This window comes from Pezoporus flaviventris, unplaced genomic scaffold (assembly GCF_033815535.1).
Source record: "Pezoporus flaviventris isolate CSIRO_AGI_PZ_B2104156 unplaced genomic scaffold, CSIRO_AGI_Pfla_v1 ptg000007l, whole genome shotgun sequence".
In the NCBI taxonomy this organism is placed as follows: Eukaryota; Metazoa; Chordata; class Aves; order Psittaciformes; family Psittacidae; genus Pezoporus; species Pezoporus flaviventris.
The window spans coordinates 76,273,455-76,300,501 of record NW_026892555.1 but is presented as its reverse complement, the minus strand read 5'-3'; the positions used below and the strand labels follow the sequence as shown (position 1 = coordinate 76,300,501).

Here is a 27,047-nt window from a genome sequence, read left to right as displayed (position 1 = left end):
TCTTATTCTCAGTAATTACTAATATTCTGGAAGTGTTGATACCATTTTTGAAAGTGATGTTTAAGCCATGTGAAAGACTGCTTCATGTCAAGTAAGTCTGTGCAGAAGCGGGCTGCTGTCACCTCTTACATTATTTACCATTTGCAATAGGAGAAGCAGTAAAAGTCACACTGTAACCAGTGCTGGTTCAGTTTTGCCAGTGCTGTATCTGTCACAGGAAGATCTGTGGGCTAGTAATGTTGTACTGTCAGGCTCTTGATCCTGCAGAATCTATAGAGTGGATGCTTACAGTTATGAAGTTAGATGGTACCATGTTTCATAGGGATTTTTTTATTTGATTCTTTGCCATGGCATCTGTAGTGATGACATGCCTTAAGTTAACTGTTCTTACAGTTTAGTAAGGCTTTTGTCAGACTTTAGCAAGGTAAAGAACAAGTTCTGTAATTGTCTTATTGGTCGTGCTTCCATTGTATTCATATATTCAAAAAAATCTCTCTAAGATTTTGCTCCTGCAGTCTGTGCAAAATATGTATCCAACTGGGGAAGTTTGTTCTCAGAGACTTCCTTGTTAGTTATTTAAGAGCCCAAGAGGGGATGATCCCAGGAAATTAAGCTGTTGTCTCAGAGCTGTAATTGCCCTGTGATACGATCTTGTGTTGAAATGGTATCTTTCCTCTACATGAAACCTTCTGAGCTATTGCACAGCATGGCGGGGGGGAGGCGGGGTGGGAGGTGGGTGGGTTATAAAACACACAGACTGAAAGTTCCCAGCTCTGTAAAGGGTACTTGAGTTACAGCAAGGAGGAATATTCCCCTCACAGCTAATAAAATTGTCATAACTTCAAGGACACTGCTGTAGTCCTCTTAGCAAAAGCTCAAAGCTGCTGCTTGTGCTGGCGTGATGGAGGATGAACAGGTGGATAATGGGGAATGTAACAGCAGGGTAACAGTGAGAAAGCAGAGCTGATACACAGTGATAATTACATGTGAATTGAGGAGGAGGGAGTGAGGTAGAAGTGGAATGTAAATGCTGTGGAAGACACTGGCAGAGAGGAAAGGAAAATGGTGGGGGGAAACGATGGCCCCTGGTCTCAGTGAGTGCCCCCTGGAGAAGAGGGAGGCTGCAGGAGGAGCATGTGGGGCTGCTTTTCTGTGTCGTGCAAGATGCTGCTTGCCTTACCCAGCCCTCTGTGGGTAGGGTGCTGAGGAGGTGAAGAGAGCCCCAGTCCTACTGTCAGCTTCACAGCTGGCTCCTGTCAGCACGAGAGGGCTGACTGCTGGTGAAGCATCTGCCTGTACACAGGGACCGTGTTGCAGGGCTGGAGGCTTTGCAAGGCTGTTGAAGCCAGGTGTCAGCGTCCTGCCTGCAACCGCGGAAAAGGTGCTTGACAAAATGAAATTAGCATCACAGCAGTAACACTGCACATATCAATTAATTCCACGTGCCCCAGATGTGCTGGAAATCCTGGAGAGAGCATGCTTCATGTTATCTCCTACCTCAGTTCAATTTCATCTGAGAAATGTGTTGACGTGCATAGAGGGTGACTGAGAAAATGAACAGCATTGCAAATAGACTGTTGCAGATGATGAGAGTACTGCAGCCTAATGAATTAAGGCAGTGGGAATGGGTATAAGCTGCTACCTGGGTGGTTTTAACTGATGTGTTCCCTAATTGCAATGGGATAGAAATGAATGCCTAATCAGCTGCCATTGCACAGCAAACTAGCAATAAATTAAGTTGCAGAAACAGAGTGTTTTGAGAGCATCTGCCGGTTCACGTGCTTTTCTTAGGACCTAACAACATATAATGGTGCTAGTGTCTACCACAGTGTCTTCTACTTCTGTTTTAAAAATGAGTAACAGGGAAGGACTTGGATACTCTACAAAGAAATATGGACTTTCTCACCAATACCTGGGGGACAGTCAGGTTTTTAGTAATTTCAGCAAGTCCCTACAAACACATGAGAAGCAGCTATAGACCAGTGCTCATAGGCATTACTGTGCATCTGTAAGCAGTGTTAAGGCAGGGATTTGTACAGCCAAGAAGCTCTGTGCTGTAGGTGAGGTAATGATGAAAATGTGACAGAGGTGGAAACAACTTTTTGGAAAGAAAGAAAACAGGGAAAAATAGAATCGTACAATCATGTAGGTTGGAAAAGACCTTTAAGATTATCAAGTCCAACCGTTGCAGGTGTTGCCTGCAGAGTTACTGAGGGTGCGCTCAATCCCCCTGTCCAGATCATCAATAAAGATATAAAACAAGAGTGGCCCCAGTACTGAGCCCTGAGGAACACCACTAGTGACTGGTCACCAACTACATGTGACACCATTCACCACCACTCTTTGGTGGTTTTTTACCCAGCAAACAATACACCTTTCCAGGCCATGAACAGCCAGTTTCTCCTGGAGAATGCTGTGGGAGACAGTGTCAAATGCTTTACCAAAGTCTAAATAGACGGTGTCATCATGCTTTCCCTCATCAACCAGGCGGGATTGCTAGGCTGTTGCAAATGCGTATTTGTTGTCTTTCATTTGGGAAGAGTGTTAATCTGTTCCATCCTGTGTATAATAACAACTCTGTGGGGGCTGTGTGCTTGCAGACCTACATTGGCTCCATAGTTGCCTCTGTGAACCCTTACAAGAGCATCCCAGGACTGTACGATTGTGCTGCCATGGAGCGATACAGCAAGCACCACATGGGAGAGATCGCACCTCACATCTTCGCTGTGGCCAACGAGTGCTACCGCTGCCTTTGGAAGCGCCATGACAGCCAGTGCATCCTCATCAGGTAAACGGTAGCTGCCCCTGCTGCTTTGGTTGCCCCTGCCAGTGAGGCTTCCAAGGTGATTTAGGAGCATGGGTTTGGACCGCATAGAGAACTCCAAAAGCATGCAGGTTTTTAAACCATCAGTTTTGGGAGAGAGTTCTGAACTTCCTCTGTATCATCCTGTGGACCTCTAACAAAATGTTAATTTTTCTTACGCAGCTTCCAATATCATTTAATGAAAAAAATCTATTGTATTTTTGACCATTTATTGCTACTCACCCATCTAATGTTACCCTAAGTGCTTTCCCCACTAGTTAAAAAATCCCTGTGCAGCTCAGTAGTTTGTTACTACTAAACCCTAAATGCTGTGTCAAGAGGGGAAGAACAAATAACCTACAAGTCTTGAGAAATGTGCTAAATAAGAATAGCAAAGGAGAAAACCCTTCTCATTTCAGCCACTTAATTCTGCCTGATTAATCTTCCTTGCTTAATCTTGTTGTGTTTTAATTTAATGGTGATAAATAGCTTCCTGTTTGATCCGCTGTGGCACTGGTACTGAGGGTTTTGCTGCTGCCCAATGTACATTGAGAGCAGTTGGCATTTCAATAGCTTTTTGCTGCTTTCAGCTCCTCCTTCCTTCTTGCTCCAGAAGAGCTGAAAACGCAGCCAGCTCTTTTCCCTTTCCCTGCCTGCCAGCTCAGCTGCGTTGGCTCGCATGCAGGCAGGGAAACTGAAGCCTTGCCTGCAGGATCAGGAAGAGCAGCTTGGTGGCAGTGGCAGTGTGGGAGTGATGTCTGGGGGTGACTTGAGAGAGCTTGTGTTTCCCTCCCCTCTCCTCTCTCGCCTTTGCAGTGTTTGTGATTAAGCCTGTTTGCAGCACATACTAAGTGTGAAATGCCCTTCAGACAGAAGGTGACACAATTTCGGCTGTCTCACAACCTCCACAGGGGAGCCCTTGTGACAACCATGGGACCATGGCATGGGTAGAGAGGGGAATGAGGCAGAGTGAGAGCAGCACCTTCTGTAGGACACAGTTTCTATTGGCTTTTAAGATTACAGGCCAGTTTGCAAGGCTTCCTGGGTAAGAGGAGGATTTGGCACAGGTAGTTCAGCGCCTGGGCTGTCGTTAGAAATGTGGATCATATGCAATGCATCTAGGTCTGGTTCCAACTTTCTGTAAGTTCTCGGGTCACAGTCCCTGCCTGCCATCACCTCTAGGCAGGTTCTGCCTGGCTGTGGCACAAAGACAGAACTGATTGCGGTTTTCAGCTTTCTTCAGTGTATTTCTCCATTTTGTCACGTAATACATAGTACTGTGCATACAAAGCTGAGTCCAGGTGACACTCCAAGAAAAGATGGAGTGTGCAAAGGTCTTTGTCATGTGCAAATAGCTAGCCTGGACTCATGCTTTCACATTTTAATGCCAAGTAGTTACTTGTTAACGGTCCATGTACCCAAATTTTGGGAACCAAAATCATTTCTGGTGCCCAGCAGGTGGCCCCCAGTATTTTTGCCATTTTGTACCAGCTCAAGTATCTTCTTTTTCCTGACAGTTCCCCAAAAGCTGCCAAGAGAAAAGCAGGTTGTGTCCTTAAAAGGACGTAAGCAGAAATCTCTGATATTCTGGAGGAGTCTCCAGCAGTCCCCGCTGTGTAAGCCATGATAAAACTTGGTTAGATAAGCCAGAATGTGGAGAAGTTCTGCATTAGCAGTCCCTTTTAAAACAATGATTTGTGTAAGTTCAGTGTTTTAGACAATGGTCACAGTACAACCTTGTGAGGGTACCTTGTTTCTACAGAAACTGGGGGAACACGCAATTCAAATAAGAAAAATAAGAAGACAAATCTACTTTTCTAAACCAATATTATCTGCTGTATTTCTGGAGGACTCAAGGAAGGATTTTTTAAGATCACTGAAAATTTGCAGTGGCCCTTATGAGGCTGAGGAAAGTGCCTGTGGTCATATACTTAGTTTGGGGCATCAGAAATGGAGGTATTACAATGTGCTTATCAAATTCAGCATCCTGGTTGTTCCTGCTTCATCTTTTACTGGCTTAGAGTTAGATATTGCAACAAGGCACTGCCAGGCTTTCTTCGTTGCAACTGGTATTTGATAAAAATGGTAAAATGGAGCTCTGCAGTGTCTGAATTCAGGCAAATATTCTGGTCTTGTATTTAATGTAAGAGATTATATAAAGGAAAATCTGCTGCATCATGAACACACAGTTAACAGTTACATCCAATTAAAATGAGTGAATTGTTCGTGTAGGCTTCATGCTCTGAAATGCAGTTTCTCCTTCTCCTAACTTTTGGATCTTAAAATCCCAGTGGCACCCATGAGGTGAGGCGCTGAACGCTTCCTGCTGATCTTCTGGACTTGAAGTGCCCTCTGCTGGCGTGCAGAATTAGCGCAGCTCTGCGTTGGAGAAAAAAAAAGCTTCTGCTGTTTGGAAATGCTTGGGATATTTGTCTGGGTGGGGTAAGATGTGAAGGTTAACGCGAGAACCTGAATTAATAAGCCGTCATCGGTATTGACTCAATGTATAATATAAATGCAAGACCATTTTTCCAGTGTAACCACCCAGACCAGAGGTAAAGAGGAAGGAAATGCAGAGGAGATTATATTAAATGGAGTCATCTGAAGATGCTTATTTACCAGTCTGTGTTACACAGGCTTATTTTAATTCATGAAAATGCTGCAAAAAATAAAATGATTTAGCAGCCCAAAATGTCAACAAAATGTCATACTGAAGGAGCTGTGCACAAACTCTGCATTAGCATTTTTACAGAGTTGTGAAATGGGATTTTTTGCTCTCCCAGGCTAAAAATCCTTTATCTGGCTGTTTATTTGTTTTCATGTAGACAAGAACATCTACATCAGTGAATGCTCAGCTTCGTGATCATCTGAACCTTAACCACAGGGTGCAGTTTAATTTAAAATGGGGGGGGGGGGGGAGCCCACCACAGTTAAATTCAGTGCTACAACAGACATGTTAAAAAGAAATAATATTAACATCTTCTGATTTTTCAGCTGGGTGCCTCAGCAGGAGCATGAAGGGAGTCCATCTTACTCAAGGAATAGCCAAACAGCTTGTCCTGATGTAGGGAAGGGATCAAATTCCCCCATGATTATCTATCTGATGTTCATAAGTCAGGACCAAGTTCAAACCTCTACTCCTTTATTGGAAGAATAGGAAAATATCTGTAGGGGAGGTTTGGTGGTTTTTTTTTTGTTGCTACTTTATTTAAAGTGATCTAGTCTGTGCACAAGCAAACACATGCTCTTCTCTGAGACAATGGCAGTTAATATTACCTGAAAGCATTCAAAAAGATGTGTAAAGCAGTTGAAGGAGCAGCAGCAGTCACCCTGAATGACATTCAAGTCAGTGCCGTGAGTGTAAAATCAGTCTGACAGCAGTTTGTTCTCTCTGTTATCATATGATGGCCTGACATTTTTGTTTTGTTGTTCAGCTTGAAAATCAATGTGAATAAAACCAGTCTTTGGATGAGACCCAGACTTGTGATGGGAAGACATTCGTATGAGACTGACACACCAAAATTCAGATGTGCCTCTGATGAACTGTATTTGCTGAAGGGCCTGTTTTGTCTGTGTGCATTTGTCTTTGTGGTTTTAAAGCTAGAAGACAGAACTGAGAAGTGATTCAGAGTGGTGCTGATGCTGCCTCACTCGGGTTATGGCCTTCAGAATGAGGAGTCTCTCTCAGTGACCCCTTTTCCACTGCAGCAGTCTGGAGCCTAGGCTGCTACGCCCTTAGCGAGATGCCCTGCATAGAGCAAGTCATGGAGAAAGTCTAGAGATCTCCTAAGTGGGGGCCTTCTGGGTTGCTGTCACACTTAATATATTCGCAATATTGAATGTGGTGATGTAGAATGAGCTGGCATTTGAACTCATGGGGTGGAAAGGTTGCTGGAAATGTTGGCTGTGCACTAAAAGACATCACCCTTTTACTAGCCTTGGCAACTTCTTGTAGATGTAGGCTTTCTAAGGAGTCTGAAAGATTGATCCCACTTAACCTACCGTTAGTATATGTGCTGTAAGGTCGAATAAACACCTTTAAAGTTGAGCATTCTTGTTCTTGATTTTCATCTCATTGGTAATAACTGTTTTTTATAAAACCTTTCATAAAGGAAAAATGTAGAGCCAACTTGACACACATAAAATTATGGGCCCCAAGCTGAACAACAGCATTCAGGGGTGATATCTTACTGTCATGCCAGAGAGCTCCAGGAACCCATGCACTTGGTGCTCAATGGTTATTGTAAAACTGAATAGAGCGGTTACTAGTAAATGAGTAGAGGACATTGGGTAAATACATCCTTTGTTCATGCCTTGAGTATTTTGCACAAGCCTTTTCCCCCCTTGCTTTATATCCAGGAGGACGTTGAGGTGATTCAGAGGAGTGACTGGAAGTATAGTATGGCTCTGTCTGTGGGAACGGCTAATGGAAACAGGCAACCTGAACTGGGGGGCCTACCCATGGAATCATGGACAGTAGAGAGAGTGCTGCGATAAGTTATTGGTTTCTCCTTCCAATATGAGATCTAAGGGGCATCAAATGGTGTTAATGGGAGGCAGATCTGAAAGAACAAGACATGATCATATGCTTTTTAAGGGAGTATGGTTAGAAATTCATGGATGATAAATCCACTGAGGGTTAAAGGACACATAGAAACTAGGTTTTAGATCAGGAACCCTCTGAACAGCAAATAGCTGGAATATGAAAGAACACTGAAGGAAAGTATTGTTTGTCTTCCTTGGGCATCTCCGTTTGGTGACTGTCAGAGATATGGCAGTGGGCAGGTAGATCTTTGGCCTGACCCATTTCTGGGCCTCTCGTAGTCTACGAAAAAATCAAGAGTGTATAATTGTGCATAATACCAACTGTACCAGAGATAGTCACGGGAAATACTTTTCCATTAGCTTTGGATATCTCGGTTGCTCTCAATTACAGTGGGGTAACTTTCAGCTTCCATAGAACTACAGATGCTCCAGAGCATGGGACAAGAGGGTGGGAGGAGAGGAAGGATGGTGTCAGTGAAAGAGTTGATGTTCTCCTTGGTACCTGTATCGCTGCTGTTGAGCTATACACTGCTCAGAGGGTGAGAATTTAGGCAGGAATAAGTACATATCGCTTTATGATTTTTTGCAAAGGTTCATGAAGCTCTTTCAATGCTTGCAGTAGAAATGTTTTGTACAAGGGGTGGATATTAAATATAGGAAATTTTAAATATTTCCTTTGTTGGCTCAGGAACATAGTGAGTGAGGGCCTGCAAAGAGAAAGGGGATAAATACAAAAAAAGGCAGACATCAGTAAAGCTAAAGTAAAAATACTACAGAATTTGTTTGAGATGGTGTAAGTATGATGGATGAATCGTACTTGCATATCAGCAGATAGCATATCCTGTATGAAGTTTTATGAAGTATTTTAAAGACTCTGTAGTTCTTCTTGACATCTTCATGCCATCCAGAGGGACCTTGACACACTTGTGAGGTGGGCTGATGCCAACCTCATGAAGTTTAACCATGCCAAGTGCAAGGTCCTACACCTGGGTCGGAGCAATCCCAGGCACAGCTGCAGGTTGGGCAGAGAAGAGATTCAGAGCAGCCCTGCAGAGAAGGACTTGGGGGTGTTGGTTGATGAGAAAATGAACATGAGCTGGCTTCAGTGTGCGCTTACAGCCCAGAAAGCCAACTGTATCCTGGGCTGCATCAAAAGGAGCGTGACCAGCAGGTCGAAGGAGGTGATCCTGTCCCTCTACTCTGCTCTCGTGAGACCTCACCTGGAGTATTGTGTGCAGTTCTGGTGTCCTCAACGTAAAAAGGACATGGAACTGTTGGAACAAGTCCAGAGGAGGGCCACGAGGATGATCAGGGGACTGGAGCACCTCCCGTATGAAGACAGGCTGAGGAAGTTGGGGCTGTTCAGCCTGGAGAAGAGGAGGCTGCTTGGAAACCTCATAGCAGCCTTCCAGTATCTGAAGGGGGCCTATAGGGATGCTGTGGAGGGACTCTTCATTAGGGACTGTGGTGACAGGACAAGGGGTAACAGGTTAAAACTTAAAGAGGGGAAGTTTAGATTGCATATAAGGAGGAAATTCTTTCCTGTTAGGGTGGTGAGGCACCGGAATAGGTTGCCCAGGGAGGTTGTGAATGCTCCATCCCTGGCAGTGTTCAAGGCCAGGTTGGACGAGGCCTTGGGTGATATGGTTTAGCGTAAGGTGTCCCTGCCCACGGCAGGGGGGTTGGAACTGGATGATCTTAAGGTACTTTCCAACCCTAACGATTCTGTGATTCTGTGATTCTATGATTCTATGATTCTTGGGAAACACTTAAATTTCACCTACCAAACTGTGTCTCATGGCTTTCTGAATGCCTTTTCCCTGATTATTTTTGTAATTGTTAGCAGTCATTTGCAGGAAAATGCCAGGCCGCTTTCTTGGGCTGCCCCTCTCTTCTTTGCTGTTTTTGATCCAGAAAGCATCATTATACTTTGCCGTAATCTAAAATCACTCAGCAGTGGCCCAACAGAAGACTGTCAAATAGACAGCTTGCTCCATGTGCCCAGTTGTGATCCATCAAAGTCAGTGACAAAACACCCACTTGCTACAATGGACAGAGTAGGATGAGATAAAAATCTCATGATGAGATCTCCTGTAAACTGGAGTAAGCTTGAATTAGGTACAGCTTAATTAGGAAATAGAAAAACTAGGAATTAGGCTGCATCTTATGATAGAATGCCATGACTTCAGATGAAAAGTAAGCACACTAGACAAACTTTCAACTGCAACTTCTGTTTCTTAATGTCTCACAGTGTATTGTTAATTACAATGCTACATAATTGAAGGGGAATGATACAGAAGAAATGAGATAGATTTATACTTTCCCTTTTTTAGAGTGTTGGTTTTGAAGAGAAGTATACTGCTTTCTGTTTACATCAGCATGATTGCTTGCTAATTAATCTAACTTCCTAAAAACTAACAATTTTTAAAGTCTCAGTATAGCATCATCAAATAGCTTTGTACTGCTGTGGATGAAGAGGAAAGGTTTTACATCTCTGATAGTGTTGAGAGGTGAAAAGTGTGTATTTTGAAGTGATGTGTATCTGGTTTATTTGGCTGGGCATTTAAAAAGTTTGATTAAAGAATATGTAGCTCACTGAGAATATCAGTATTAATTATACTAGTAGCCTTTGTGTGTTGTAATATGCATTGGTATCTCTAACCTCCTCATTCTCACAACAGGGCTCTCTCCTTAGCTAGATTGCTGCAATGTAATGCCAAACTTTTTAAGCTTAATTCATATTCTGGACTTTCTCCCCAGCCATTGCCATGCCTTTGTTCTAACTTTGTTCTTCCATGTTGGTGAGAACTGTTTGATAGCTGTTGTGTTCAGAATGCTCTTCGTTGCCTCATTGGTGTTGTTCATCCTTATGTAATCAGCGCCTTGAAATGCTGTCTGAACATTGGCATGATGTCTGAAGATAGTTTGAATTTTCTGTTGAATGTCATATTCAGCAAGCTTAAAGGTGTATTCTGCTGCTGTTTGGGTATAATTTCTAATCACCTCAGTCTTCCTAACCTCCAGTAATTTATGGTTGGGAGGGCTGGCCAGACAGAGGGCTTTTCCACTGGCAGCTGGAACTGTGAAAACACTTCCCTCCTCTTACTTCTTTCAGTGGTGAAAGTGGTGCTGGCAAGACGGAAAGCACTAAGCTGATTCTCAAGTTCTTGTCTGCAATGAGCCAACATTCGCTGGAGCTCTCCTGCAAAAAGAAGACCTCCTGTGTAGAGCAAGCTATTCTTGAGAGCAGGTACTAGGTCCTTTAATACACAGGCATTTTTTCCAGAAGATGTAATCCTTGTTATTGAAATGAGAGCTTGCAGTGTAGTTAAAGATGGGGGCATGTTTACTGAACAGTAATATTGGAAAGGAGGAAATTCTCCATTAAACAGAATTACTTGGCTGCTCGAGTGTTGTGAGCAAAATGGTCTATTTTATTGAGGCAAAAAGAAGCAGAGTTTTGAAATGGACAGAGCGTTAATCGTGGCTTTCATTTGGGGGGGAGGGGGGGGCTGAATTCAGATAATCAGAGTGAGGAATGGGTGGTGGGAGGGAGAAGCCATTGGTTTGGTTTGTATAACCTGAGGATAAGGTAGAACAAGATACAGCATGTATGAAGTGTGCAAATGATAAAAGCATGCTGAGGGAAGGGAGGATAAGGAGACTTGATAAGACAGATGAGCAAATACATCAGATAAATTGAACAGACTCTATGCAAAAAAAAATCTCTGTTCAAATGAAGTAACACATGATTCTTAACTATTTAAAAGGAAAGACAATTTGAGATGCTATTACTTCCATTTATCGTACTTCATCTCTTCTTTACGTGCTCTATCTTGATAATTATTTCTTTTTCAGTTGCCTTAGGACAAGGACTGTTTTTCCTACATCTGTCTAGCAACTTGCATGTGCTGAGATGTCTTATAATTTGAGTATTGCAGTGAGAATTGTGTGCATCTTTTGAGTAGTTACAGAGTAAGCTGCAGAGCAGCTTAGTACCATTAATCCTCCTGTTGCTTGAATACTTGCATCTTTTCATAGAAAATTGGGATGCCTATTGTTAATGATTGAGGGTATTACTGAGGATGTAGGCTGAGGAGGGTGTCAGAAGCGAGCTGTTCAGAGTGCTGTTCGTTTCAGCAGTCCCATGTGAAACCGTTGGCATGCTGGTCACACATTAATGCTCTTATCGTTCTGTATTTTCACAGCCCAATTATGGAGGCTTTTGGCAATGCGAAGACTGTTTACAACAACAACTCAAGCCGCTTTGGGAAGTTCATTCAGCTGAACATCTGTCAAAAAGGAAACATTCAGGGAGGAAGAATTATAGATTGTATCCTCATTTGGTGATTTTACCCCCCCCCCCCTTATACCTCTGTGGAGGGCTTGCTAGAGAAGTGCCTTGCCCTTGTCTGTCCTTTCACCCTGTCTGGAAACATACACAATTAAATAGAGCTGATGGAGCTGCGAAAGGGAAGCAGTAGCACCAAATTATGCATGTGCTTGTACACACAAATACATGTCCATTTGTGGTGGGGTGAGGTGTGTATACTCTCAGAGGATCAGGATCTTGTATTGCTAGTGCTGGCATGGCTCTTGCACGTTCCTACCTAGTGAGCTAAACCAGCCTGAGTTCTTGGGGATAACTTCAGTTGTCATCTATTTCCTTCATTTATTATATCCAAAGATAAATTCTAACTTTTCTGGAAAAGCACTTGAAGGAGCAGAGCTGCTGAATTTCTGGAGTATGAGCCTGGGTGCGTTAAATCCTTGGATTTATCCTGCATTTGGCAAAATTGCACTCTAAGCCAGCTCCTCCAGAGCAGCAGATGTGTAGAAATGATGAATATACCCAGGGTATCCTACCTAGTGTTTTGAACATAAGTTGCTTTTGTAGTGGGACAAATTTCATCCTTAAAGCTGTTTCCAAGTTTTAGGGAAATGAAAAAGGAAAGGAAAGCAGATGTATAAAATCCAGAATATGAGAAGTCTAGTTTTGATGGGATGGAGGAGCAGGAGGTGTGGAAACGTACTGATATTAGAACTGCTGCAATATCATTGTTGTTGCTACTTTATTCATTTTGCTATAGCAGTAGGCATAAGAAAAGGCCATGATGCTCTTCTGTTGTCTCAGATGAAAGAAGGAACATCATAAATAGCTTGTGCATTAATTGCTTTTTACTTTATTCCTTGACTGAAGTTTTTTCTTCCTGGCTATAGATTTATTGGAAAAAGTAAGTTGATGTTGGCTTTTTCTCAGTTAATTTTGTTTGACTTAATATTTTTTTTGAAATTGTGTATAAAACGTATTCTTAAAAAATATTGCTTAAATGGAAACTGTTTTTTACTTTGACAGAATCGTGTAGTAAGACAAAACCCTGGGGAAAGAAATTATCATATATTCTATGCTCTGCTGGCAGGGATAGAAGAGAGAGAGAAAGGTGAGTGGCAAAGCACAAGCCACACAACTGCGGTGGCTTCCTGCTAGTGGTCAGCCATGGTGACAGTAGTGGAGAATTTAACTGCAGAAACCCACTAACCCAAGCAGAGAAATAGGTTATTTATTCAGCTGGGATTCGATGAGTGTGAACTTGAGCTCAGCTGGATAAAGCAGCCTGCTTAGTTGAAGATTGTCACTGAGCTGCTGGTAATTTTTCTCCCAGCTCCTGCTGTAGCCCTGGGAAAATTACCTGGGGACAAACATGCCTCATTCTGTTCAAGCTGAATATTTTTGCTGGTACTAAATAACTCCACAGCAACAGAGAGAAATAATTCTGGTTCCCCTAATCCTCTCTCATAAAGAATAAATCCACTGAACAAAAGAAATGACATTTGTATATGTGCAAAATTGCCTAAAGCTGTCTCGCCATCTCCCTTTGGGCCTGCTGTCTTTGCATGCTAAAAAGTAGAGTTGTCTCTAATGTGCAGCTAAATAAAGCAGAAACCAGCAAAATAAAAACCCAAATCTGTTTTTAATATAAAACATTGGTTTTCACATCATTGTAATTTCTGAGCATATGAATTGTGATCTGTTTAACTCTGACATAGTGATTTTTGGGGTGCTTTTGTTTTGGGCTTTTTTGTTACTCATCCTCTTTTCTCCCATGATTAGATGCTTTTTACTTGTCTGTACCGGAGAACTACCACTACCTGAATCAGTCTGGATGTATAGCGGATAAGACAATCAGTGACAAAGATTCTTTCAAGGAAGTCATTGTGAGTTGTTTCCCTAGTTCTTTATGCTTTAAAAATGCTGGAAGTTCAGGTGTCTGGGGCCCACTGGCAGAGCAGGGAACAAAGCCTTCTTGTGCTTACCTGGACATGCAGCTCTCTCACCAAGGCACTAATTTTACAGGGACTTATATTTTACCATAATACTTCACTGTCATTTTGAGCATGTCTTTACCTTCCCTCCAGTATTTGATTTTTAATCTACCATTTCAAAGTGTGCTGTAATTTAGTGAAAGGGTTACATTTTTGGAATTAAAAGAATAGCAGTTGGGAAGACAGTAAGGCGTTTACTTGCCTTTTTCCTTCCCTGCATTGTTTTATATTACAGCTATGTCTGCTTCCACTGTTTTTCCATCCTAAAGCTTTACCCAGATTGTGTCGCATCTACAGATGGCGAGCATCTACATGCTCCCCATGTGCCGTGCAGCACATGGGGAGAGAAGCACCTCTGCATGTGTGATTCTCTATGTTGCAGATGGGAGATCCAGTTGTATGGAGTAACTTACACAACAGAGTTGAAGAAAGTGTAATCACAGATTAAAAACCAGGTCCTGGTGGAGGCTTTCTCTGAATGGCTCTGTGTCTTATACCCACACCAATTGGCTACAGCAATTAGTCTATACTGACTGTTAGGAAAATTGCTAATTGCATACTATATCACTGAGGTAATATGTGTTAGATTTTAAAAATCAGACAAAATACTTGGTTTTATGACCTTCACCAAATTATTTTTGCTTAGCTATCTGTCAAGCTGGCAAATTAACGTGTAGTGGATGCAGCAGTTATTTTTAGTGTGAAAACCCTAGTTTAGTATGCTGGAAGGAGGTGCTGGAAAAGTGAGTAACTTAATCTATATTGTAGTCACATGCTTAGGTTGATTACTGTGACATTTAATTTGTGCTAATCATCCCAGGGTAGGCAGAGCATGAAATCAGCTGGGCAGGTGCCACTTATGTGCTGCCCATAGTGTAGGCAGACTTGGAGCAGGGGCTGAAGCTGCTGGGCTGCATTCCCAGAGCAGGGGGTAGGCAGAAATCCCACAGTTCATCTTCTCTTGTCTCCTCCAATTGCAGTCATCTCCTTTGCTTACTTTTGGTGTGGTTTATGTCCTTGAAGTGTTACTGAAGTGAAACTCTTTAATGGGAGACAGGGAGGAACTGCATGGTGAGGGTGGAGATGAACTCCTAGTGCTGTCCCCTTTCTTAGAGCTCTGGTGTGAAAGGTCTGTACAAAATGAACCCTCAACCATTACCTCTTCTATGCTTTTAATAGCAGGATGAGGCTGAGGCTTTTCCATTTGTAATTGATGATTTATGAAAGGTAAAATGTGTCATGTGTCATCTGTCATGACACCTGCAGTGACCACATCATGATGGTCTAACTGTAAGTGTATAAAACTGATCTGTACTCAGTCAGGCTCATATCAGGCACAAATCTGGAAAATCTGATAATTTCAAGAGGCATAACAATTATGCCTTCTGTGTCAGAGAAAAGTGTATGTTCCTCATTTTGTTTTAATATTTCTTTAGATTGAGATTTGCTGCTCTCATTTATGCAGTTGAACCTTGATCATTGCCATATTGGTTATTCATAAATTCCACACGTTTTATATAGATCTCTTTTTCTTGCTCAATTTTGCTGTAAGACATCAGACTGCACTGGTAAGATGCGTGTTTAGTTATCAGTTACTAATGGAAATTAGTGAAATTGTGTCTGTTGCACGACTCAGTAGGGCATATAATATATAATTTTAATGAAGAATTTGAAAGCAAATAACGGCATCCTTGCAGCATCAGAAGGAGATTTCTTAAAACCAGAGCGATATTTAACATGTACAGAGATGTCCCTGCCATGTATGACAGTGTATTCAATTTGCGATGAAAGCAAAGGAATTCACTCTTGCCAGCCCTCTGCCAGTCCTGACTTGCTTTTCTAAGACCTGACAGCACAGTTGATGGGTTTGTCCTTGTCCCTGTTTTGGAGTCAGTGTTCGTGTTAGTAAAGAAGCTCACATGTCATTCCAGACTGCAATGGAAGTGATGGAGTTCAGCAAGGAGGAAGTGCGAGAAGTTTTGAGGCTGTTGGCTGGCATTTTGCATCTAGGAAATGTTGAGTTCATCACTGCTGGTGGGGCACAGGTGTCCTTTAAAACAGGTAAGAAGGCTATGCATCCAAATGTACATGTTTCTTGAGGTTGTGAAGGCTATATTTGTTGCTAGTATATCTGACTATAGGAAGGACAAACATTGAAATGGTTTTACTGCTTTTTAGCATCTGTAAATATTGATTAAAATGTTATTTTGGGGGAGGGTTAACAGATAATGATAATTGGTCAGCTGCTGAATGCTAAGTCCTAGTTAGAGAAGACCTTGGGTACATATTTATTCCATTAATAGTAGTGAAATTCCATTTTAATCTAAGTCCTTCAGAAATATTCTCAAGTTGATAAAAGATAAGTGCTCAAGTATGTTCTTTAACTGATATCTCCACTGAAGATATCTTTTCTTAGAGCTTTCAATACTTTGGTTGTAAATCTGAAAATATGAGCTGGTATGTCTAAGGATTCGGCTGGTGAGCCTTTTAAATGTTTGTTCAGATACAGCAATAAAGAGTAGCCTTCCAATATCTGAAGAGGGCCTACAAGGATGTCGGAGAGGAGCTCTTCATCAGGGACTGTAGTGATAGGGGAATGGGTAATGGGTTCAAACTTAAACAGGGAAAGTTTAGATTTGATATAAGGAGGAAGTTCTTTACTGTGAGGGTGGTGAGGCACTGGAATGGGTTGCTCCGGAAAGTTGTGAATGCTCCGTCCCTGGCAGTGTTCAAGGCCAGCTTGGACAGAGCCTTGGGTGGCACGGTTTAGTGTGAGGTGTCCCTGCCTATGGTAGGGGCGTTGGAACTAGATGATCTTAAGGTCCTTTCCAACTCAAACCATTCTATGATTCTATGAAATTCCTTCAGTTGTGCATATTTCTGATACTGTGCCTATTCGTAAGCAGCAAAAACATACCCTAACGTTTCTAGTTGTGTTTTTATCTCTAATCCCCATAATCCTAGAAACATCTTAAGTGGTGGTGATAGTAGCAAGAATAATAATAAGCTTCATAACCTTATACATTTAAGGACATACAGGTATTTGTTTCTTTTGCCAGCTCTGGGTAGATCTGCTGAACTACTGGGTTTGGACTCTACTCAGCTAACTGAAGCGTTGACTCAGAGGTCAATGATACTCAGGGGAGAAGAAATCCTAACACCTCTTAGCATACAACAGGTAATCAGTGCATCTCAGTTGTGACATGGTTTTAGGTTTTATTAAATAATATGGCTCGGTGTTCAAGCCCAGGGAAATTATCAGGAACAGAAGCCTAGTTCATACATCAGAGTTGCTATCAAATTATGACGTAGGGTTTTTTTGGGGGGATAAAGTATAACTGGACTTTAGAAATCTCTATAAATCCCCTTTTTGTCATTCTGGACAGCACTTGTAGCTTGGCTTTTGTTATTCTCATGAAGCCTGATAGCTTACCATTTTTTTTTCAAATCCTAATGATGTAGGCTGATAATTTTTTATTATGGACATTTGTGTCGGGGGTGTTTTTGAAAACTTTCAACAGAAATAATGTTGTTATTTACCAAAAGAGGATTAGAAGTAGGTATACATAGTGTTATGCTGACCTCTAGAAAGCGGTAAGTTAAGATGTTACTTCCTGTCCTTTTCTTTCCTTCATCCACACCTTACATTTATTATTTCTGAATATTTGAATACTTTAGCCTTTAAATGTAATTATAAAGCCACATATGTGTACAGCTGTTATAACTTACACTGTTGAGTCTTAAAATTGTGATGATCAGTAACTGTTAACACAGTTGCTGTCGAAGGTACATATGGATGCAAACCTGCTTGCAAAGGATGCTGACCAGCAGAGCCTAGTAAGTTCTCAGTTACAGGAGTGATTGTTGCATTGTGTATTCTTTCTTTAATGCAGGCAGTAGACAGCAGAGATTCTATGGCTATGGCACTTTATTCTCAGTGTTTTGCTTGGGTCATTAAGAAAATCAACAGCAGAATCAGGAGTAAGGAAGACTTCAAGTCCATTGGAATTTTGGACATCTTTGGATTTGAAAACTTTGAGGTAGGTCTCAAAAGTTTGTGCATTGTTCTACATATCTTTGTCAACTTGATTATTGAACATGTTATGACTTCAACCATTTCCTTGTTTGCGATGTGGAATACTTGGAGTGCATGCATTTTTGAAAATTTCTTGTGTCTTTAGGTAAACCGTTTTGAGCAGTTCAATATTAACTATGCGAATGAAAAGCTTCAGGAGTATTTCAACAAGCACATCTTTTCCTTGGAGCAGCTGGAATACAGCAGGTAAGAGACAGATGAGATCTGGAAAAATTCTGGAAATACCAGTGTTCACTTGAAATCAAGGTCCCCGGCTTCTTCCTTTGAAAATGTCTGGAGCTGGGTATTTTTTAAAAGCAAGCTGATTTTGCTGTAATGTAATGTTCATCAGCTCCTCTTGTTTCTATTTTCAAAATAACTTTGTCATAGTTCTCAATAAAAAGACCCTTCTTGCTTTCCTTAGGGAAGGACTAATTTGGGAGGATATTGACTGGACAGACAATGGAGAATGCTTGGATCTTATTGAAAAGGTAATAAAGAATTTGATACCAGTACCTATTTCTAGATTTTGATCTGTGGCAGTATGTCTTTAAAACACTTGCCAGCACAAAGAACAAGTGAAGAGAATGGTGGATCTTGTATGTTTAAATAGCGAACTTTTAATCAGATCATTTTCATGCGTGGCAATGTTATAGATTATATTGTAAGCTCAATATGTGTGTGTAAATTTTAACAGTGTATGTTTATATACAAAAGCAATATTTGAAGATGATTCAAAAGAATAGAAAGAGGAGGCAGAAAGAGTGGCAGTGTCTCACTCCCGTAATGGCTTTTCATGGGATGTAGGTGATATTCATTTGTTGCCTGCCAGCTTTGGCTTCATCCATATTTTTGTTTGTGTCCTGATTTGTAGTAAAGAAATGTATAAAAAAAACATGGAGTTTCTTCAGAGTTATTGGCAGCAACATGGGTGGTGAGGGGCAGATGATTCTGAATTCACTACATAGAAATTACAACTCTGGCTGGATGACAAAGCTGAAGTCATCATTTCATCCATGTTCACGTCTGCCAGCAGAACAAGTGGGCTGCATGAGTTTATCTTTGTAGTGGGGTCTGTGGCTGTGTGAGTTTAACCTGCCACAGAAACTGATGGCAGTGGGAAAGGGGATCCAGCTGCCAGGACGTGACTGCAGTCAGGACCGTGTGGTGTGTCAGGAGCTGCTCTGGGCCGATGGGAAATGGCTTATTAAAGTGTGCACCTGGAGATCTGTGTTTTCCTGAGGGGCTGTTTGAGCCTGAAGCTTGCTGGACACATTAATTGCAGGGTAGCTTGCTCTGTTTACCACCTCTCCTAGTATGAGAAGTAGGGAACATCAAAGGAAATTACAGACACATATGCAAAAGCAAAGGGAAGTTGTGTTTCACGCAGTGCCTAGTTAAGCTCTGCATCTTTTGCTGTGTTCAGGAGCACTATAGGTGCTGCAAGTTGGTGTGGATTTGACAACTAAGTAGATAGTTTTGTGGAAGAAAAAATTGTGAAAGGCTGTTTAGACAAACTCCTGAGATTTAGGGGACTCCTGATCACTGGAGGTCTTGGAGAGTGGTTATATAGTCAGGGGCAATTGTATGCACCGAAAACCTACCTTCAATCTGTGAGATTGGGGTTTTTGTCATGTATCGGTGGTTTTGCGACTCTTTGCACACAACAACTTCAAGGACAGTGTGGGTTTTTTTTTTTTGTTTTCAAACTGGAGACAACATCTGTGCCCATCTGTGCACTAATTTCTCTTCTGCCTTTTCTTGCTGTTCTAGAAACTGGGGCTGCTGGCACTCATCAATGAAGAGAGCCATTTTCCTCAAGCTACTGATGCCACATTGCTGGAGAAGTTGAACACCCAGCATGCAGTATGTGGTGTTTTACTCATGTTTTCTGTGCAAATTATGGACAGTCTCTTTGCTTCTGTAGAAATTCATGGTTCAAATATACAGATACACAGTTTTAGAGGCTGGTTTGGATGTGATCCTACTTCCATGGCAATCCATATAATTTACTGTCAAGACTGAGTAGGTTACCCGGAAGAACGTATCCTTGTTACTGTCCAGTTAGTGGATTCCATATTGGTGAATAAGCCAAATTCTACTTTTAGAGCTCTGACAACCTGCAGTAACTCAATTACTTAAATCTTCACTTTCCTTAGATTTAATGAAGTATTCACCTTGATGTCATTTCTGGAAAGGTTGCTGTTCCCTCTGTGCAGATTACTGGTACCTTTATTTGTGATCCTAGAATTGTTTTCACGTATTTCTGGGATACAAGTGTACCCCCCCAGTCTTTATAACTGCCAGTTTAAGATAGTGTCTTTTTATTTCAAAGTGCCTTTAATAGATGGTCCTGCCAGATGGGTTCAGGTTTAGTATAATGCCTTTTTAGATACTATTAATCTGTTATTACTGCATTTGAAGCAGCCCAGACTAACAAATCCTATTATTGTTATAAATTGGTTGTTTGCTTTTGGAGCGCTAATCTCCTGGGGAGTTCACTGGAAGACAATGGTTTGTTTAGGTCTGGGTTGGGAGGATAATGTGGCCCTTTGTTTCATTCCTTTATGCACCCTTCCCCTCAAAAAATATTTTTCTCTTTTCTTTCCCCTCCAATTAGAACAACCCTTTTTATGTAAAACCAAGAGTTGCTGTTCACAACTTTGGAGTGAAGCACTACGCTGGGGAGGTAATTTTCTTTTATTTATTTGCTGAAATTATTCCCAACAGAGATTTCATTAGCTTAATTTTGCCCTGAGGCTGCTCAAAATTAACTAAAGCACTCTGTTCCCTCAGCACTTCTTACAGTACCACTCCTGTGAGAGGTGCCTGACTACTTGGCTTGTTGTTTGAATCAGCTCTGTTTCCTGCTAGGTCCAGTATGATGTCAGGGGGATCTTGGAGAAGAACAGAGATACTTTCAGAGACGATCTTCTGAACTTGTTACGTGAAAGCAGGTGAGTTTCTGCAACTTTTGTTTAGAACATGAAGTTATGGGGTGTTGTATCATCAAATTCTGACGGGGTTTTTGAATGTGTTAGGTGTTGCATAGCATCAGACCTTGACAAAGTTGAAATGAACACAGAAGGAATATCAGAAGTACTTGTAAGCAGATCTGACTATAATCAGTTCTCACAAAGTCGGATTTCCCCACATTATATAGTACCTCATCTGTGCTCAGTCCAGGGGTAGCTAGAGAGCTCAGTTGCTACTCAGTGGTGAGTAAAGATGCTGAAAGCTGATGATGATTTTTAACGGTTTCAGGGTGCCTCATAGTCAGTGTCTGTGCATTTTTTTTTTTGCTTCACATACTGCCTAATTTGCTTGTATTTCTGGCAGTCCCTAATTTGCTTGAAAGCTGTGTTGGAGACCTACCACAGTGCAAATTGCCGTATAGTAATTGCTTCAAAGGGAGAATTCTATGAAGATTTATGTCACTGAAAGTCTGAGCTTTGGATGTCTCTGGTACCTGCACGCCTCCTGTCATTCTCCTGTGTAAGGTCTCAGAATCCTTACAGTGGCACTATGTGAGCCGGAGCAGTATCACATCCCATTTTTGTAGGCATCTGGTTGAGACTCCAGGACACAGAAAGGGGTGACAAAAGAGAAGGGAGCTGAGCCCAGGTGTTGCTGTCTCAGCTGTTGCCCCCACGCATTCCATCCAGTCATCCTGCCATGCTGTATGAGTTGCTTGTTTGTAAATCCCTTAAGCCCTTCTGTGCAGGGGAAACTGTTGATAAACATTTTCCTCTCTTAAGTCATTTATTTTGGTTTCATGGCATACCTGACATAACATCTATCAGCTGAAGTATGTAGGTAGAAGTAATAAATGAGTTGAAGCTGCTGGGCCTGGTTTTACTCTTGCACCAACATCTGTCTGGAGCTCGAGTTAAAAGGTTTGTTTTTCTGTAGAAGTGGTAAGAGGAGGATTCGTAGCTGATAGAGCAGAAAACAGCATACACAGCTAGTGTCTGAGAGTGAGACTTATGTGGGTGGTTATTTGTGTCATGGCTGCAAGCAAGCTGGAAGTGTTGTTTTAGTCTTTGTTCAGGTAAAATGCCAATTACAGTCAACTGGAATTTTGATTGAGTAAAATGCAGTAAGGACTTTAGAACTTCAAGTTTCATTTCCCTAATGATGTCTTGGGACTGGAGAAGTACCTCCTTGTTTTGTATTGCTTTGCTTTGTTTTGTTTTTTTTTTCTCCCCTGCATAAATTCTGCAAAGATTATGGACAAAATCAGTAATCACTTTTTTGGATGGAAAAGCTGCTTTCTAGGGGACAATACTTTCTTTGCATTCTATAGCAGTAAACCTCATAGTCTGTTAAGATACGTTTTAGAGATACTGTTTTTCTTTCCCATTTCAGTCTCGATTTCATCTATGATCTGTTTGAACATGTTTCAAGTCGCAACAATCAAGACACTCTTAAATGTGGAAGCAAGCACCGAAAACCCACTGTCAGTCTGCAATTCAAGGTTAGTTAATGTGTCATCTCTGCTCTAATCAGTGATAGATCAACATCAATAGAGATAGCCACGGATTAGAACAAGCAAAACTTCGGCATCAAAACATTGCTGTCTATTCTGTGAAATTGCACTTATTAATTGACTAATTGGCTAGCTTCAAGCAGACTAGGTAGCTTCAACTAGCTGTCTTCAAGCAGACACTAAGCTTTGCATTGCACCATCCACACAGAACTCCTGTTCCTATTGCTTTCCAGTTGCCTATTTGTCCTTATTTTAAAGCTCATGTATGAAGTTGGTCTCTCTTGCCCTGTTTTTTCTTTCTAATCTAAAACGTATCACAGAATCACGCAAAGCCTTACAGCAGTGCCTGTATGCTAGGAAAAATAAGTACTGAATAAATACCTCATTAAGGTGTTGCCTCGCTTTTTAACTTAAAGTTTGGAAAGCATTTTTATTAAACACCTTTTAATGAGGCTTTATGGCCCTCCCATCAAAAATGGCACTAAATTGAAATCTAGCATAAAATTTATCTGCAAATTATTTAAAAGAGAGAGATTGGCATGAAACCTTTTCTAAATTGCGTGAGTACAAGTCTGGATTAGTTGTCTTTCATTTGGTTTGAATTAATATATATTTGCACTCTTCATTCACTTAAAGAGAAGAAAAAAAAAAGGAAGCAGACTCAAACCCCTTGAGGGCAGATTTTATCCTAGCAGACTATTGCTAAGTGTTGGACAGAAGAGCAAGGAGTGTATGCTTGGGCACACACAGTGTCTTTTATTAAAAAGCACCAATATTCCTTTGCTTTGTGCTACCATCACTTGGCTCAGACAATACCTGCTTCTTGTGGTGAGGTGATATTATTTGCTAGCTCTCTGGGATGCTGAAAGTAATGTTTCCACTTAATCATTTGTGCCTGTGCAAAGTAGACCTTTAAGATGTTACTGTATAAAAAATGACCATTTATTTGCACCCACTTTGCAAGGTAGAACATAATGTACATTCCTTCTCTTCTCCATCAGGGCCCCTGGACAATATAAAGTATGATAAAACATGAAATCAAAATGTTGTTTTGATAACTAACTTCTTACCTGAAGCTGAGTAACTGGCCATTAGCCATCTGGGCTGCTTTACAGGAGGTTGACCTCTTGTAAAGAGGTCATCATCCCATTCCCAAAGAATTCGGGTGGGTGGGTTTTTCCATGTTTTAAAGTCTACCAGGGATTAGTCCATCTCATTTCAACTGAAGATAAGAACTTTGCCTTCACAGTTTTGTTCTCATGGTAGGTTGGTTAACTCTTCTTTCCATTTGACAGCTTGCCTAATGTGGGCCTGGGAGTGCACACAGAATAGCTGAGGTTAGATAGCATCTGTTTCAGCCTGTTGCTTAAAGCAGGGCGAACTTCAGATTAGCTTGTCACCTGACAGTGATTTAGAGGCTTGCAGTGCTGTGCAGAACGTCTGTCTGTACCACAGATGAATGTGAAAATAGGTTAAATCGGTTTTGCTTAGACTGATCATTTTTTCCAGTCTCCCTAAGTAGTAGCCTGGCTTGAGAGAATTGGCTTAGTTGTCCATAGATGATGTAATGTTCACACAGGTTTAATAGAAATGAAGCCTTTACTTTTTGAGGCTGTAAATACCTGTCTTTACATAAAAATATTTGTCTTTCTTTCTTCTGGCTGTTTAATGTTTGCTGCCACTTACTTTTGGTCTGTAAACTGGCAAAGGCAAACAAACTAAGAACTATCATTTACGTTCTCAGTCACTTCACCATTTGCTCCGTTTGCTCTGTGCACAGCCAAAACTCTGCCGTTGCCTTTATCACTTCATGTTTAATCATCAAGAAAGCCCTTGGTTTGCAGATTAAAGCAAGAATTTGTTGTAACAGACTGCCATTGGCAGTTTGGCTCCAAAACATATGGTAGGACGCACCGTGTTGCTCTTCTTACAAGTGAATTTTCTGTCTCCTTGGCAGCCTGCTCTATATTCTTTCCACTGCCTGGCACAAAGGGCCACCTTTGAGAAGTAAAACATTGTCATTGTTAGCTTTCTGGGCTCTTCAGAGCCTGGGCTCTGCTCTTCTACAGTCATTTGTATCTCTGCAAAGTAAATGCAAGACTTCAGTTTAAAATGGTTTATCATACTTAATGATACAGAATGAGGCAAGTTGGAATAAGATATGGAATCATGGCTCAGGCAGGAAAGGGGTGGATGTGTAATTAAAGTAATAATCATAAAAGGACTGAGGGATTTTTGTGATTTTTATCTCCAGGCTGAGGTTCAGACAACTGATAGTCTAATATGTATTGGGTCATTCAGAGTTCTAAAACTAGGAATGTTTTCTAATACGTTGTTTTTTTTTCTAGCTGAACCTTATAGTCCTTCTTTTATTGTTAAATGCAATTAACTATCCCATGAAATAACTGTGAAATGGTGTGCTTAATGCTGTTAGCATTGTCCTTCAGTAAGATATGTTTTCTTTACTGCTTTATGCTTTACTCAGTTTTAGTTAGTTTCAAGAGGGTAGCATTTTCAAATCTAGTGTTGGTAAAACAATGTCTTCTATATTCTAAAGTAACTCTTTTTTTCCAGAAATTTGTAATATTTTTTCTATCTTCTTGTTGACTTATGTTTACTATCAGTGTCCTTTTACCAGGAAAGATTGAGACCACACAGGAGAGAACTCCCTGTGCACAAAATGCTGCTGAGGGCAATGGAAAGTGAGTGGGTACAGGGTGGTTGAAATGAAAAGACAAAATTTGATTTTGTGGGTATTTCAGTTTTATCTTAGACCTCTTACCTTTCCTTTTGACTTGCTTGAGTTTAGCAGTTTAGGAATGTGGATCACAAGTTTAAGCAGTCATTCAGAAGATCCCTGAAACAGCAGCTTTCTAATTTGGTGTTTCCTTATGAACAGTTTTCTTCATATCAATCTTTAAAACTTATTCATTGTAGAATAGTGATGACAGTTTTGATCAGAAGGGCAGTGGAAAAAAAAAAAGAATGCTTGTGTTGATTCTGTGTGTTCACAAGCAAGAACTTACACGGTACAGTAGTTTCTGGTGTACGCCACTAGGTGTTGCAGTTAGATGTTGTCTGCAATGCTAAGCCGCCGTAGCCTTTGCTGGGGTACGTTGCTTGTGTAAAAAAGCCAGTTTGTGAAGTGCTGTCTTCTTTCTACCCGTGTTTTAGGAATCTCTTCATTCTTTAATGGCAACGCTGAGTTCTTCAAATCCTTTCTTTGTTCGGTGCATCAAACCCAACATGCAGAAGGTAAGATTTAAAATTGCGCCCCTCTTTTTTGATACGTCTCAGGTCTAATCTTTCACTGTCTATCTGATTATTTATCACTGTGTGAAGGAGAGGGTATCATTCTTCACTGACTTTGTAAAAGGCTCTGAAAGGTGAAGGCATTGGGAAAGGCTTTTGATTTTTCTTGCACATGACCCATGTCTTTGGGCACCTTTTTAATAGTCATTGCTTGCAACTCTGATAAGTTACTGGTTCCAAGGATACTTATGAAAGGAAAGCTGCACTGTGTATTTGTCAACTCTGTGAGAGTCTTCTTAGGAAGAAAATGTCAAAATTACAAAGTTTGTTTTAAATCACTAGAGGCAGTGAATGGTGGTGCATGTAATAAAACTGATGTGAATGACCAACTCTCTGTCATCAGACTCTGTCTTTCAATTAATGTACAGTTCTAGATGTCTTTATGCTGGCTGTTCTGTCCTATTACGGAATTATGTTTTTAAAACAGACATGGAAACTAAGGCTTACTGTATCATTGTCTTTTGAGTCATGGATAATGAAAGGCAATGTCAACACTTACGTATGTTGGAAGGTTTTCTATAAACTAAGTGGTAATGGTATAGTAATCACTGAAGTTGATATTGTTAGCCCAGTCTTGATATTCTGTGGTTTTGTGCGTCTGGGTTTGGCTTTATAGACCGTTATTCAGGGCTGCTTATGTCAAAAATGCCACAGGCAGAGGTGCTAATGAATCTGGTTTATGGTTTTCACAAGGCCACTTAGAAATAGGTGACTTTGCTTTAAATCCAGTTTTACATGTTACGTCTTTCTGGGATGTCTGGTTAATCAGAACACTAACACATCAAGTCTGTCAGACTTCATTGCAAGTTTTTGTGTTATCTGGGCAGTTCATCCTCAACTTTACATGTTTTCAGTTGCTAACTGTTAACTCTGCTTTTGTACTGTTGCTTGTGATGTGTCAAATAACATGCAGATTATGGACACCTTGGCAAGAGGGAAAAGCCTGGAAACGAGTAAGACCTGCTTTCTGCCTCCTCAAGTGTTTGGTGCTCTGAGGTGTGCAGCCACCAGGTAGTCAAGCCCATGTGGATGACACTGCCTTGGCCAGCAGCTGGGGTCTGTGAGCCTGTGTGTGTACCAAAGGCACTGATCTCCGAGGGAGGCAGTTTTGAAAAGCTTGTTTTCTTCCTGGTCCCATTTCTGCCTGGAAGGCTCATGAGCCTTCATAAAGCCCACCTGCTGCCATGAAGTATAGGAGGAATTTCAGTAACTCACACATTCTCCTTGTTTGTCCTTTTGCATCTGAGTTAGGCTCATCACAGTACCAAAGTCACAAGGATTTGCCATGGCTGATGCAAAAACTGGGCACAAGTATTTCCATGGCAAGGAAAACACTTGTGTTCCCACTCCCATGTTCCCTGTTGCTCTACCAGACTTTTCCCACTAGAATGCTCCATCCCTGACAAATTTGGCATATGCTGCTGTATCTGCGCATATCTTTTACTATGATTAAAACAAAGTTCTCAAAGAATGAGCAGCTGTGCAAGCAGAAGGAGCTT

At 41.2% G+C, this 27,047-nt stretch overlaps 1 protein-coding gene across 2 annotated transcripts in view; it reads left to right on the top strand.

Moving 5' to 3' along the window:
- Positions 1 to 27,047, top strand: part of MYO10 (myosin X) — a 159,201-nt gene that overhangs the window by 78,216 nt on the left and 53,938 nt on the right. For both annotated transcript variants that reach the window (XM_061449258.1, XM_061449257.1), the window contains 16 exons: positions 2,601 to 2,788; positions 10,464 to 10,598; positions 11,557 to 11,681; positions 12,569 to 12,582; positions 12,705 to 12,789; positions 13,461 to 13,564; positions 15,604 to 15,733; positions 16,732 to 16,850; positions 17,566 to 17,712; positions 17,854 to 17,954; positions 18,172 to 18,238; positions 19,521 to 19,613; positions 20,368 to 20,436; positions 20,622 to 20,704; positions 22,116 to 22,224; positions 25,411 to 25,491. In XM_061449258.1, coding sequence (XP_061305242.1) covers positions 2,601 to 2,788; positions 10,464 to 10,598; positions 11,557 to 11,681; positions 12,569 to 12,582; positions 12,705 to 12,789; positions 13,461 to 13,564; positions 15,604 to 15,733; positions 16,732 to 16,850; positions 17,566 to 17,712; positions 17,854 to 17,954; positions 18,172 to 18,238; positions 19,521 to 19,613; positions 20,368 to 20,436; positions 20,622 to 20,704; positions 22,116 to 22,224; positions 25,411 to 25,491 — 1,650 coding nt within the window. The remainder of the gene's footprint in view (positions 1 to 2,600; positions 2,789 to 10,463; positions 10,599 to 11,556; positions 11,682 to 12,568; positions 12,583 to 12,704; positions 12,790 to 13,460; positions 13,565 to 15,603; positions 15,734 to 16,731; positions 16,851 to 17,565; positions 17,713 to 17,853; positions 17,955 to 18,171; positions 18,239 to 19,520; positions 19,614 to 20,367; positions 20,437 to 20,621; positions 20,705 to 22,115; positions 22,225 to 25,410; positions 25,492 to 27,047) is intronic.